General features: G+C 38.9%; 1 protein-coding gene across 6 annotated transcripts in view; it reads right to left on the reverse strand.

Moving 5' to 3' along the window:
* The window catches only part of LOC131130920 (voltage-dependent calcium channel subunit alpha-2/delta-1), a 76,580-nt gene that overhangs the window by 40,790 nt on the left and 20,986 nt on the right, over positions 1–14,804 (reverse strand). For all 6 annotated transcript variants that reach the window (XR_013627188.1, XR_009130123.2, XM_058075074.2 and 3 more), the window contains exons 4-6: positions 6,865–6,924; positions 6,473–6,508; positions 4,850–4,979 (exon numbers count right to left, since the gene is read on the reverse strand). Coding sequence is in view for 4 of the 6 variants with exons in the window: in XM_058075074.2 (XP_057931057.2) it covers positions 4,850–4,979; positions 6,473–6,508; positions 6,865–6,924 (226 nt within the window). In the remaining 2 variants the exon portion in view is untranslated. The remainder of the gene's footprint in view (positions 1–4,849; positions 4,980–6,472; positions 6,509–6,864; positions 6,925–14,804) is intronic.

Genomic DNA, 14,804 nt, shown 5'->3' on the forward strand with positions numbered 1-14,804 from the left:
TATTCCTGGAACATTTATAGGGTGGAGCTCAAATTGGGGGAAGTTGAAGTCTCAACAGCATATGGATGTCGTCTTTTTCTTCAGGCATAAAAAAATAAATTCTCTGTCCAAAATGTGTGACATATGTAGACTGATCCCTTTCTTCAATGTGTTTTCACCACAAGCGTAACTTTGGCTCTACCACTGGAAGGTTCAAACCTGTTTATTTATTTATTTATTGAATCATTAACTTAATTTGACAGACGTGTATTAGAAATACAGTACACTGTGATACTTTCACTGAGATATACTTGGTCTTGTTGGAGCCGTGTACTTGCTATTTATGCCACAATGACACAGTAGTTAATTCCTACTGTGTTTAAGCATTAGCTTTCAGGACTATGGCCGCTTCCATTCAATTGATTTTGTTTTGGTGTCAACTATCCATGAAAATCGAGTGCTAAAAATTTTAGATAAATCCTTCTTCAATTGCTGCACCTCCATTTTCAACTCCTTCTCCTTGGTCATCTGTTTGGCAAACACATTCTTGAACCTGATATTTAAAAAAAAAATGTAGCTTGCCAACTAGTCCTGAATCATCACAGAACTTAACAATACGGGTATTAACCTCTTTTTGGTCAGAAGTTTTTTCTTTTTTTATTAGGTCTAAGGTGTCGACCAACAATGAAACGTTAATGTCCGCCTTTTAGTGCTTGGCGTTCTGCTGTCTCCTAAGTGAACATTTGGTAGAGAAAGCAGGTCGGGTAACACTAATCTAATTTTATGGCGCAGCGTAGGGTGGTGCAGGGTGGCCGAGTGTGGCGCAGCCCATGCAGCGGTAATTTGGTCCAGTGCATCACTGTGCGCAGCCAATTTGGTAATTTGGTAGACTGGACTGCGCTAAGATGGGCATGGCGGCACACATTTTCAGCTTGGCGCAGTGACAATTTTGTGACAAAACAGCATGCCAAAAGTGCGCTGAATGCTCGCCAGCTCCAACCTGGTCTGTTCTTGGCGCAGGCAAAGCGCACTCTGAGCAGTGGTAAATTTTGGAGCCAGAATTAGAGCCAAAAGTATTCAGAGGGAAGGTTAAATTACCGGATGATTAAATATGCTATTGTTTTTCTGGCAAATTATACAAATAAAGAAAATCAACTTGATAGTAATTAAATCAGAATGATGTGATTATATTTGGGGTGTTACATTGGCTGGATCTGATTTTTGCGGGGGCCGTGACCTTCCTATCTCCCGTGAAATTTACACGCTTGCTGTTCACCACTTGCACTGTACCCCACCTTTAACCTTACCACCTTTTTTTCTGACTTTAAGGTAGTGTTTCCAAGTATCTGATTTTTACAAACACACAGAAAGAAAAACATGGCGTATTCACAGATACTTTCAAAATAGCCTCTCCATCAATTCAAAGATTTTCCCTTATGGGAACTTGATTTATGGGAGCCAGACCGCACAAGGTCCCCATGACATGAGAACGTAAACAGACTTTGCTCCACAGAGAAAGAGTTAGCAAGTCGGTTTCCAAGCCTTTACATTGCGGAGCATTCTTATGGAACATTCGTCCCGATTTACTTGAAGGTTTTGATGAATTCATCAAAAAGGTATTGGTGATAATCAATACATTAAATATGTTTCTTAATATTGTTGAATTTGGGACAATCTATGTTAATATTGTTGTGTTGTTGTCGTCAATTGTAGAGCTGGAACAATGAATGGATGAATCGATGACTAATCAATTATCCAATTAATTGACTCATATCCTTTGTTATTGGACTGTGGCACATTGGAGAAATATAATTAAACATAAAAACTACTAGCACAAATGTGGGAAATAAGACGCATATAAACACACTATGTAAAGTTAAAAAGGTTGAATGTTGACACTTTTTACAAAGCAAGAAGAAAAAAACCTTTGGGCACCCGATTACTTGATAGAAATAACAAGCTTCAGCTGTTTCTATTCTCCTAGTCAAGTGTTGATGACGGCAACCTGCATCAAATCAAGATGGTGTCATCTTCAATATATATCCAGTTGCTTGATGTCTTTGACAAGTATGTTCCTATGGTCCCCCATTGTGATTGCTGTATATTTTACAATTGCCTTTCCAAATGCTTTGATTTTGCCATGCTTTGTTAAGTTAAGTTAAATTATGTTATGTTTGCTTCTCTGCATCAGCAATATCACCTTGTTTTTTTTTTTTTTTGTTTCTTTTGGTGAGCTTTGAGACGATTTGGTGTTACTATTTCTGCCAGACACTGGAATCCACATCCACCCACTATAACAATAAGAAGGAAATCTAATCTTCTACGGGATGTACTATTAAAGAGAAACTTAAAAATAATTGAATATATTTTTAGAGAAATTTGTGCTGTTTTATTTAACTTAAAGGTAAACCTCTTGTACTCATTCATTGCTTGTACAACCTTTTATTATTTATGTAAAACTTGGTATTTTTAATGCAATTTAGGTGCCAAGATAATTGTGTTGTATCGAAATAATAAGGTGATGTCCAAGGTTTCATTACATTTCATATTGATATAAGATAGTCTGTTTGATGCAATTTAAGACAAAATAAGGTTTGGACCATCACTGTGAAAAACAAATTGCATACACAGACCTTACTCAATTTCAATTGAAGACCCCTGCCATAAAGCGATAAATATCATAGTGTGTGACACACACACACCGATACTTTCATCTCATACAGATCATTTTCCGTCTTGGAGGGATTCCAGCAGCTCTGAAATTCATTACTTGAAAGAAATACACAACATCTTTGAGTGTGTGAGGAATTGTGGCACCCAGCCCAGAATCTAACCAGGGATTTGTCAGAGGAATGACAAAAAACAAAAACAAAGTCACACTGGGTTCAAACACAAGCTAACAAACAAGCCTGAACTTTTACAAATAAAAAAAATCAAAAAGTTTGACATCAACGGACACCTGATCCATCGTTCAGTTTTCCTATGTCTAAGGGTCTGAAGAAAAAGGTGACGTTTGTTAACCTTGGGGCCAAACGGGTCCTCAGCAGGACTTTAACCCCGCTGAGGAAGTCACTTTTTTGGGTCAGCTGGCCCTTTCCTGTGAGTGCTGACATCTCACGGAGAGATAATTAATGAATGCTGTAAGCCAGTCAGTCTTACATAGATCTAACCCACCAGGAGAAATTAGCCTCCTGAGACTGCTACCCTCCAACAACTTTACATTTCTGCATACTGACACTCAAACCAAATGATTATGAACCTTGCAAAGTGCCGATAACACCACATAATTAAACAATGATAAATAAATGCGTTTCCGAGTTAAATCCAGTCTGTGATAAACTGTACATATGTATGTTTCAATGCTAAGTGCATAGGATTTTTTTTTTTTTCGGTTTGGTGGTATTGACATTTGTTCTGTGTGACCCTGTTAAACCAAAAAAAATGTATCAGATGGGAGAAGAAAAAAAAATCTAGTCTGTAGTGGAGAGAACTAAGAGAATAAAAGAAATAACTCAACACTCTCACAGAGCCAGGCGCCATTAAACATTTAAACAGCCCTGATATTCTTCATAACTAAGAAATGGCCACCATATATTCGACGCTTGAGGAATACTCAATGTGCTATTTGATATCACATTTGCAATCTCAGCTGCGTGCATGTGGAGTGCAGAAAATGTATTGAAGCCATTGAACAGTCAGTATGAAAGCTAGCAATAATAGTTTTTAAATATTTAAAGCAGTGGATTATTTTTTCTCATCCATGTGGAAAATGACACATTATTTTTATTCAATCATGATTTTCATTATTAGGAAATTCATGTAGCATTATTAAATTACACTATCGATTTCAATTTCAGCAGTCGTTAAAAGGCTATTCAGGTATTCAGGTTTCATTAGGGGGTATATTTTAGCTGGCGGACAAGTGGCAGGACTCAGAGTGAAGAGACGCAGTTTCGATTCCACCCTCTGCCATCTCTGTGTGGAGTTTGCATGTTCTACCTGTGTGTGTGTGTGGGGGGGGGGGGTTTCCTTCCACATTCCAAAAACATGCTAGGTTAATTGGCGACTCCAAATTGTCCATAGGTATGAATGTGAGTGTGAATGGTTGTTTGTCTATATGTGCCCTGTGATTGGCTGGCGACCAGTCCAGGGTGTACCCCACCTCTCGCCCAAAGACAGCTGGGATAGGTTCCAGCACCGCCACAACCCTTGTGAGGAAAATGAATGAATGAATGATGAAAAAGTGGCCAAAGATCCTTAATGCATAAGGATTAAGGATAGTCACTGTTTTCATAGAGTTTTACATTCTGAAATGCATTTTTAACTTAATTATGTAAACACGTTACAGCTTTGAGAAAACACAATCTTTTACACCATTCTAAATGATCCTGGTAACAATGAGTTTAATCTAGAGCAGGGGCCTGCACATTATGGCACAGTCAGCCTCCCCTATAGTACAGATAGATGGTCCGAAGTTTGCGGCTTCTGTTGCCTCCCAGTAGAGGCTCACCTCACACTTTGAAAACCCTTGACCTAGAGCCTTCTAATGAACTAGAAAATTTGCTAAGCATGTATTGAGAAATAGTAAAATGTTTAAGGAGACATTCATTCATTCATTCATTTTCTAACCGCTTATCCTCACAAGCGGGCAAGAGGCGGGTTACACCCTGGACTGGTCTATTGGTCTACTGGACTATTTTGATCTATCTCTTGTACTAAATACCATTATATCATCCTCATCACTTTCTTTTTTGAACAAATCCATTAAGCCAAAGGCAAATTTGGCAACGTTGCAAATTGCAATCATCTTCTAATGGAGTTATATGTGTCAGCTGTAACCATGGTTACCACAGTGTGTGCATGCACTCACAGCCATCATAGATGTCGGTGGGAATGTGCACAGCCGTGTGACTGTGGTCTGTCAAACGCTTAAATGACGGGTCCTCCTTAAAGTCCGGGCGGATTCGATATTTCCGTCCCTCTGTCTCATTTGCATCCAGCTTGGGAAGAAACAAAAAAACGTTTGAAACCTGCTGCAAAGCATGTAATATATGTAGAAAACAGAGCACCATTAGATATTTCAAATACCCTAACAATGCTTCTCTATTGTCTCTTTAGAAGTGATTATGATAACACTACTTGATGACATTGTGACAATTTGGCATCAATGGTATCAACATGGATGTGACAATACATGAAGAAACATGCACTGAAATGTAGAGAAAGGCATGCAGGATGGAGACGGAGGTGACGGGAGGAAAGAAAAAGGAGGAAGAGCATGTGTGAACACTTGCTTCCTAATAAAGCAACTGTGCAGCCTGCTCATCTATCTCATCTGTCAATTAGAGTAGAAACATGGCAGAAACCTCTTCACCTGCAAAAAAGACGGTGGGAGGAGGGATGCATTAGAGGCGGCGAAGACAAGAGCCTTGGAGGAGAGGCAGAGCAAAAGATGTTGCATGAAAGCAAAGAGGCAAAACACAGGAGTGGAAGAGGTGAGGATGAAGGAAGGATAGGATGCGAAAGGGAGGACAAGAAACAACCTTTTTCACTGGCTCACATCTGAGTTGCTTCAATGACAGCAGATGTAAAATGGACAAAAGTCTTGGGACACACCTTAATGAATTAAATTGTCAAGCAGGGGCTTAGTTTAGAACCCTGAATCATAATTATTTTTTACTAAAGCAATTATTATACTTCTGCTGTCAACTTTTTTGTGAAATAGACAAATGTAGTACAATATACTCAATATACTGCCAACAATACAACATATTTGTATATACTGTAATGCTGAAGCTGTAGGATTCCAATATCAAATATCATTTGATACAGCATCATAAGTAAGTAGAGAGTCCAAAAGACCAGATTTGTCATTTTTTAAGTTCCACGTACGTTGATTTCTAACACTGGTTGATGTAAATAAACAGAACACTGGACAGGACTGAAAGTCCATATTATATGGCTCTCCCATATTGGCTGAAATAATGACAAGTGTTAGTCATTATAGTCTATCAAATGTTGTATTGTGTAAATACTTCTGTTTCTTTTATACTGTTTTCTATCCATTTTCTATGCCGCTTATCCTCATTAAGGTCGCCAGCTGACATTGGGCAAGAGGCGGGTTACACCCTGAACTGGTTGCCATCTTGGTCATATTTCTGCAGTATAATTTAAATATAATTTTTTATTAGCTTGCTCATAAAGATCACATTGTTTCTTTACAATTAATTTTAATTTTCATTTAAAATTATTAATAATATATATGTTTTATTTTCTTCCAGAGTGCGTCAATTATTTTTAAACTTGTATGACCGTTAAAAATCGGACTTGAAACATTGCCTGCACAGTTAAAGGTTATATGGTGCATTGTTATGCAAAATGGTGTTGAAATCAAAAGGGCATGGACGATATAAATGGTTCCTGTTGTTGTAGTGGCCATGTGCCCCAGTACTCTTGTCCATAAGGTGTGGATAGAACAAAAACAAGCACTCACGTTGTCCTTTGAATTGTAGTATGCAATTTCATCATCCTGCAAACAAGCACATTACCAGAGAAAAACATCACTATAATGTGACAAGAACAAGCGTTATATTATGACTTATACTCCATTAGTTAGTTTAATGCTGTACAGAGACACAAGGGGGTTCTGAAATGGGACTCCTGATGTGTCATAATGTGCAATATTTACTGATGGAGCTGCAATCACTGTAAGCGTCACCCTTTAAGCAGCCATAATAAAGCAGTTGAGATGATGAAATAGATCAAAATAGATGTGCATGACTTGTTTGTGTGTGCATCTCTTGAGGTCAGATTTGTAGGCAGAAAACTAAACCATGCAAATCAAAAACCTTCCACTTCTTATGGTACAGTGCTCCTCATCCTTACCTCAAATTCATCTTTCCACAGATGCTCCATCTGGAAATTCTCCGCAGCTGTAGCCAGTTTCTGGGGGAAATTAAGGATGACAGGGATTTAGCCTGGGAAATACGTGCAGAGTCGTACAGTCACTGGTTGGTCTAATTACTGGAAATGTGCACAAAAAGTAGGTATGTTAGCAGCAGACCAGACACAGACATATTATTGCATCCCCTCCCTCGTGGACCTCAAACTGCCAGGCTATCAAGGTCTTACAGCACTGTGAGGCAAAAGGCCACATCGCACAGCATAATAATGTCAGAGTGAAAAGGTTTTAAGGTGTGTGTGTGTGTGTGTGTGCTTTACAGCATATGAAATGGCAAATGACTGAATAAAGTCAAAGGCAAGGGAATTACTGACTGAGAGGTTGTCAGTCAAAGAGGATCCTGCGTAATAAAAGGTGGGTGTAACAGTAAGTTAATGTCACCTCGTGAAATGTATAGATTGAGTATTTTTTTGAATACACTTTAATAAAACAAATCAAGCCACGGAAAGCACAAAAAACATTCCCATTACACTTTTTAGAGAGTTAGTCTATGGGCCAATAAATGATGCATTCAGTGTTGGTGCACATCAGGACAAAGGTGAAATATAGCAGTGACTTTATACCATTACAGTCTACTTGCATTAGGGCCATATGGGGCAGTGAACCACGAGGTCCAGCAGATGGAGCTGTGGTGAAAAAAAACATGTGCGTGTCTGTTGATTCCTATGCTGTAATACTCCTACTGATACCTACAGGACTGGAGTGGAATAGTATTGGAGATGTACAAGTTTAGTATTTTGTAGCATTGTTCAGCCTTGGAAGCGGTCCACACTCTACTGAGTACTATTCAAGTAGTTGAAAGGGTTTTTTTTTTTGGTGCATGTTCATCACGTGATGCATGTTCCTTTTATGTACTCCAGCCTCAATTTTGAATTCATACACTTTCAATTTTGGGTGGTTTTGACAGCCACGGTAGCTGAGGTCAAACGCCCAATTAACTGCAACTTTTCATTTCAAACACTAACATCTCCTTCAAAATTTCAATGTTTTGTTTTTCAGAATACGTCTGATCCAAGATTGACTATGTGGGTTTTATGTTGGCTTATCTGACCCCCCAAAAGCCAGCAGCCTTATTAAGGACCTCTTCCATCCCACACAATCACAGTTCTCCTCTTCTTCCCTCTGACAGATGTGACAGGACATTAAGGTCTGCTTTAACAATTGTGAGAAAGAAACAGCACTTATGTATATGGACTTGTTTCTCATTTTCCCATGAGGCAACACCCTCCCCTCCTTGGATGCATCTATAGTTGCTAGAGAGGGTGAAACTACAGTGTTTTGCAGGAGAGGATGTTTAAGGTATCCCTTAAGTATTTAGTTCAAGTGCGTGCTTCTCCCTTTGTCGGAGCTTTGCGACTGTTTGAGTGAGAGTGTTATTGCTCTGTGTGGTCAACACCAATCTGCACAATTATTACAAATATACTTTAACTTGCACTTGGTTCCTGTTCACTGCATAGTTTGGTAGCTGCCACAATACCAACATGCGCAAACATGACAACATTGGTTGTTTTTGGATATTTGTTGTTACTGAATTTGAATTGTAGGTTACTGTATTTGTAGTTTACCCATGGCAATGGTAGAACTCAAGTTCATAAATTACCCATCACTTGTGTAAAAGACATGTATTTTATAGTCCTATTTCCTATTGGAAAGCCTCAGCGAAGACAGAATTGTGAGATTTTATACTAGTCACTACTCGTCTATTTTGAAAAATGGAGCACTCTCAGCAATATCAGTGCCTCACTCCATACTGTAATAACTTTAATCAAATGACATTATGTGATTATTTATTGATTTTTTTTAAACCAGAAAATTATGTTCATTTGTTAGCTGTATGCACTGAGTGATGAAAGTGTATATATTGATGGCCTTCTAAACACAAGAGATCTACTTGATGAGATTAAGTAGTTATTCCATCTCATCTCATTGTTCAAAAGACAATATCAACTGCAACTGAACCCCTATTTGAGGTTAAACAATATTAACAATATTAAATCGAGTCATCCCTCGTAATATTGAGGTTTGATTATCACTCTGCATGGCTGCATGTGTTTTAATCTGTTTCCTGGAGCGTGTTCTGGTCGTGACGTCAAAGCTATCTATGACAGCAATATGAGTAAAAAATGAGCACTTTAAAATGAGATTGATTATATTCTAAAGAACTCCAAAATGTTATAGTGCCAAAACACATAATAAAATATGCCAAGGACCGAAAAATAAACAGAAGTGGGGGAAAAACCCATTGAAGCATGCAGCTTATGTACACTCCTCCGTGATATTCATTAAGTTATAAGAGGAACAAATCCAAGTATCACATGATCTTACAGTACAACATCTGATAAGAATTTCACCAAGGCTTCAGTATGTGTGCTGATAGTTTATGAAACAACTTGTATGAGGAGGGTGGAACTTGATAACCGTACAAAATCTCACTCATTCCTTCCCATTAATAATTCACTGCACTGACAGTTAAAGTCAGAAAATACGCCCCAGGTTCAACAAGATTAAAAACATCATATTTAAAAAAATACTTTAACTATTAAATTGTCACACAGGCATTCAATCAAACAAATGTGCTGCACTTTTAGTGCCACTGATTTCCACATTCAGTGATGAGATGCATGAGTATTGGTTGAAGCTGCTCAGGATACCATGCATGTTTTACTACCTATCTCTCTTATATTATACCCAAATGGCGCATGGTGTCAAAAATGGCTACCTTATTGTGATAGTACTATAGTATATGCATGCACATGCATATACAAATCTGTACAAACACATGCCTCAGTGGATAGCAGACGGACACGCTTGTTAAAAATTCATGACGAGACTTCAACAGGGAGGGCTGCACTTCCTTCTGGGAGATATGTGGAAGGAAGGGTGCCTGCCTGTGAAAATATGTGTCAAAATGAGCCTAAATACCCGATCCGTCATTTTATATCACTTTGTCAAACACACATACACAGAACTTGAATTTGATTAAAATTTGTCCACATTTAAGAGTGATGGTTTCATCTGTCTTTCCCTCTCTCGCTCTTTAAATATGTATATATATATTTATATATACTATACCTCTCTATATATCCCTATATATTAGGGATGTCAAAAATAATGCGTTAACGGCGGTAAATAATATATTTCATCAATTCAGTCACACTTTTTGCGTAATTAACGCATGCGCATTATGCCAAGCCAGCTTTCTCTGTTATGACAGACGGCATCACAGTGTAGCTCCCCACACAGACTATGTCGCCTCTTTAGAACTGTATTCTGAGCTGAACACATGAACAGCAGTGCAATTCAAACACCATTTATGTATCTCAACTCTAAAACAAACACGTCTTTACTCCGTTCGTCATCACATTACTTCCTCACCAGGCAGATCACAAGATGCTTTCACTGTTTGGGGTGAACATCACAACGTCTCTATTATGCCTGCACGTGGTCTAAATCGGGTCACCGACATGGTGCCCTCTTGCAATATCGCTTCGAAAGACCACACGAGTCTCCTGCCAGTATATATATATATATATATGTATATATATACGTATATATATATATATATATATATATAAATATATATATATATATATAAATATATAAATAGCTTGCTGCATGAGGTGGAATCTCAACAAGAAAGCATAGTGGAATTCCCAGGGTGATTGTGTGATTGTTCGCTGTACACGGAGAACAAAAGCCCAGCAAGAAAGTGTTTCAATTAGGGAGTGCTGCAGCAATTTGCTACACCGGTTTTGGTGGAGGTATGCAGTCTCAGGCTACCTTTTATTCATATAACTCTATTAACACAAAAATTGAGTAAGCTCATATTGCGTGTGTATATATATATATATATATGTATATTTGCCGGACACTTAATTAGGTACACAAACGCCATTTCAACTACCTTACATTATTCCTATACAGGAGAATCTTTTAAGTTGAACACCGCTGAGGTAGTACAATCAGGATTTAACCAATAAAAAAATATATTGCTGAAGTCACACAAGTATGTGAGCTGTAGAGATGAGACCCACTGAACCTCTCTGATGGTATAAGTCACATATTTTGTATTGTAACGCGGATGTTCCAGATGTTGCGCCCAGTGAATGTACTGTAGGTTTGGTTCAGGCTCCCTCTCAGGGTAAGCGTCCAGCTGTGTTTACAGACTAAGCTCTGCGTGTGCCTCGATATAATGTCCTATCAGCACATCCAGGGATGGGAATGGCTTTGCTGAAAATCAGCTGAAAATAAGTCAGGGGTCTGGGGGCCACCGGCCCCCAGCCAGGTCCAGGGCGAAGCCCCCCGGAAGCTCCCAACATTTCAGCTTTTGAGGGCACTAAAACTGGCATACAATGAAAGAAATATTAAGACCTCAAACAACAAAAATAAATGAATAAAAAACATGGAACAAACTGCATTCAAAGTAAAATTAATAGATTTCCATAGGTTTGAATATGTGACTCACAATTTCCTTTTAAACACGTACGTTGAAGTCAACACCAGGTAACTTAACATAGTCGTTTTCTTTTTGCAATCAGTGCATGCAAACGATCAGTCGCAACCTTCCTCTTTTCTGCTTTTTGATGTGCCAGTCTTGCAACTTTCGCTGCCTTCTCGTTTTTTTTCTTCTGCTCAGCTCTACTCTCTTTCTCATGTTCTCTCTTTCACCGTGTTCCGCCATTACGGGTTCACCGAACGCGTTTGAAACGCGACGTGTGATTGGCTGAGAGACACGATACAACCAATCACAGCAAGCCTACTAAACCAGCTCATCTTCTCGTCGACTTCGCGGCCAAGATGCCACCTCGGCCCGATCGGACACGATATACCGAGACTGTACCTACACCTACCCCCCTCCCCCCCCCCACAATTTTCTCAACGAATTTACACGAATTACGAAAATGGACTTTTGCCAGAAAAATCCGCGGAATTCCGCGGATCCGCGGAAAATTCCCATCCCTGCACATCATGTTAAAGCTCATAAGGCACATGTGAGATTCATTTGGTCCAGATGGAGCAATCCAGTCAATATAACAGCAAGATACTTTATTTACCATTTTTGGGGGGAAACTAATTTTTGTGTGCATGGCTGCTGAATTTGTTTCATCCTATCAATACTTGAGAAACTCATTAATCCCACAGTTTTTACGAATGCCATAACCGTAAAGAAAGCCATTCGAAAGTAGTAAAGTAGAAAGTCATTAAATAGTTATTTCAAGTTGTCATTTGCTTAAATTGATTGACACAAGCAATCTCACTTGGAAGAAAAGAATAACAAAACACATTTCAGCACAGCAACAATTGAGTTAATGGGCATCCCTAACTCGCCGCCTGCTGTAACGATCTTGATCTAACTGCTCATTAGTCTTCTTCTCAGTGATTGTGGTGTAGATGGCTCAGCTCCACACTCTAATGAGTCTACTCCGTCAACTGTGGATGACCACTGGAGACCTGAGGAGAGCCACCTCTCAACTGCAGCCTTAATGGGGAGGATGAGACTGGGATTTAAATCTATGGCGGATTCGAAAAATGCTGCAGTAGTAGCATCAGCTAAGATAAATTCACTGGTTCTGTTAAGTCCAAAGATGAATACAGCTGATGAGGATTCAAGTCTGCCAGAATGCAGGAATGATCATGCTTGCAACTGATGAGGGTCAACCTCACACAGAGTCTCACTCAATACAGCGGTACAAAGTTTGGACAAGGTAGCAGACAGACATGTAATTATGAAGTTTATATAATGATAATGCAATGAAGTAAAATTTTGCATTGTACCCGCCATCCATCCAACCATTTCCTATGCCACTTATACTCAGTAGGGACGCAGGGGTTTGCTGGAGCCTATCCCAGCTGACTTTGGGCAAGAGGCGGGGTACACCCTGGACTGGTTGCCGGCCAATGGCAGGGCACATTTTGATAACAACCATCCACACTCACATTCACAATAACGCCCGTACAGGCCAAACTCACACAGAAATGCCCTAGCGGCAATTCGAACTCAGGTCTTCCCTATATCCCGACTGTGTGGCCAACACTGACATTATCGTGCGGCCATGCAGAAATTATAAAAAAATAATGATGAAGCTTTGTTCCAAATAAAAATGCATTAAAAATGTTATTTTTTTAATACACAATACAAAGTATTTTTTCCACATATATTTCAAATATTATAACAATATTTTATTTTAATATCTTTACAAAAAATAAAGCTATAATTGAAGACTTTTTGACTATAATTGAAGAATTTTTATTTTATTGTAGTTATTTGTTGTGGTGGTCCGTTGCTCTTTTGTCTTGCTTTCTCCTATTGTGTTTTTTTCCCCTCCTGTTGAGCTTGAAATTTATAACTATTTTTTTCTGGAATATAGCATTGTATAGTCCTTATTTTGACTTACGATGAGAGCACAGACCCAAAGGGGTCTTTCATGGCCAGCTCCACATTTTACAGAGCAGCTCACATTGGAATTTAATATGATTTTGTACAAAAAAATACCTGTACTGTGCATAATCATGTAGTTTATTGAAGTTATTTTCTGCTAAATTGTTTTTCACAATAATATAACCAAACTCTGAATCCCTTAACTCCAAAAATTCTTTAAAATGCTGTTAGACTGCATTTTTAATGTCCGGTATGTTTACAGAGCATACTGCAACAGGAATTGCGATAATAGTGGAGTACATCACTGTGATTGTTCCAGCATTTACACAGCGTTCACACAGGCATAATGTAGCTGGAAAATAGTCCAGTTGATGTATAGTGTAATATAGCACTTAACTTTCATCCACTTTCTCACATAATCCCCATCACAACAAGTTGATAATAAAACAAGACGAGGCTTTATAGATAGAAAGATGGGATCAGTCTTACTAAGGCTCCACCTCTCTCTCTCTTTTGTACATGCAAAAAAAACATCCAAGCCTGAAATCAATGGTCCATTCAAAGCACACTGCTTTCTCCCTCAGACAACAAAGCAATACTCCGCAAAAGCAGTAATGGTGTAAAAGATCATTTACACATACTTTTATTCCCTCCACCCACTCATGTCCGACCATGCCTACGTGAAGAAAGGTTTTTGTCATAATGAGCCCAACAAAACCTTAATTATAAAGAGAACGAGGAACTTTGGAGAGGTCAATATAAGAAGTCCAAAAAGGAGGAGAAGGCATTATGAGCTAATTGATTATTGGAGGGTACAGTCCAAAGAGGAAAAGCCCAGTGACCGCAGACCTCATTAAAATCTGAGAACAAACATTTCCGGTCAGACAGATCGAAATAGGAAATGTCTATTTACTAATAATAGCGTGTAGGTATAAGGAATAAATTTCCATTATCGACTATTGGAAAATTAACAACCATTCATTCTGGACTCCTGTTTTCCTGCCAGTCTAATGTGAAGCCCAACAGTGATGCAGTCATAGCGGATGTTTTCATGAAAGTAGCTCACCTTCCCATAGCTGACACTGAATCAACAGTGCTTCTACTGGTGACAACCAAGTCGTACTCTCCATTTTTCCACACAATTATAAAATCCAGTAATAACATAACGTAAAACAGGGAAATTACAAGGAAAATCACAATGGTAGATTAGTCATAAATGAGAAAAGGTAAAAGGGAAGCACCGGAAATTAAAAACGATTGACCCAAGCGGGCAGAGCGACCAAAGCCGACATCAAATCTTAGACAAAGAGGATCAGATGACATAAAAAATGTTGATTTTAAATTCCAGTTTGACAAGAGGACTGTGGCAAAGGGCCAGCAAGAAGGCCACAGTGGAGGGAAGGCGATAAAAAAAGAGAACAGCGGCCCTGTGGGAGAGCCATCCAGCTCCATGTGACCTCCTCTCTTGCTCGCTCTCTCTCCCTG

The sequence above is a fragment of the Doryrhamphus excisus genome, linkage group LG1, assembly GCF_037039965.1.
Source record: "Doryrhamphus excisus strain RoL-2023G ecotype Guam linkage group LG1, RoL_Dexc_Guam_v1.1, whole genome shotgun sequence".
Lineage (NCBI taxonomy): Eukaryota > Metazoa > Chordata > Actinopteri > Syngnathiformes > Syngnathidae > Doryrhamphus > Doryrhamphus excisus.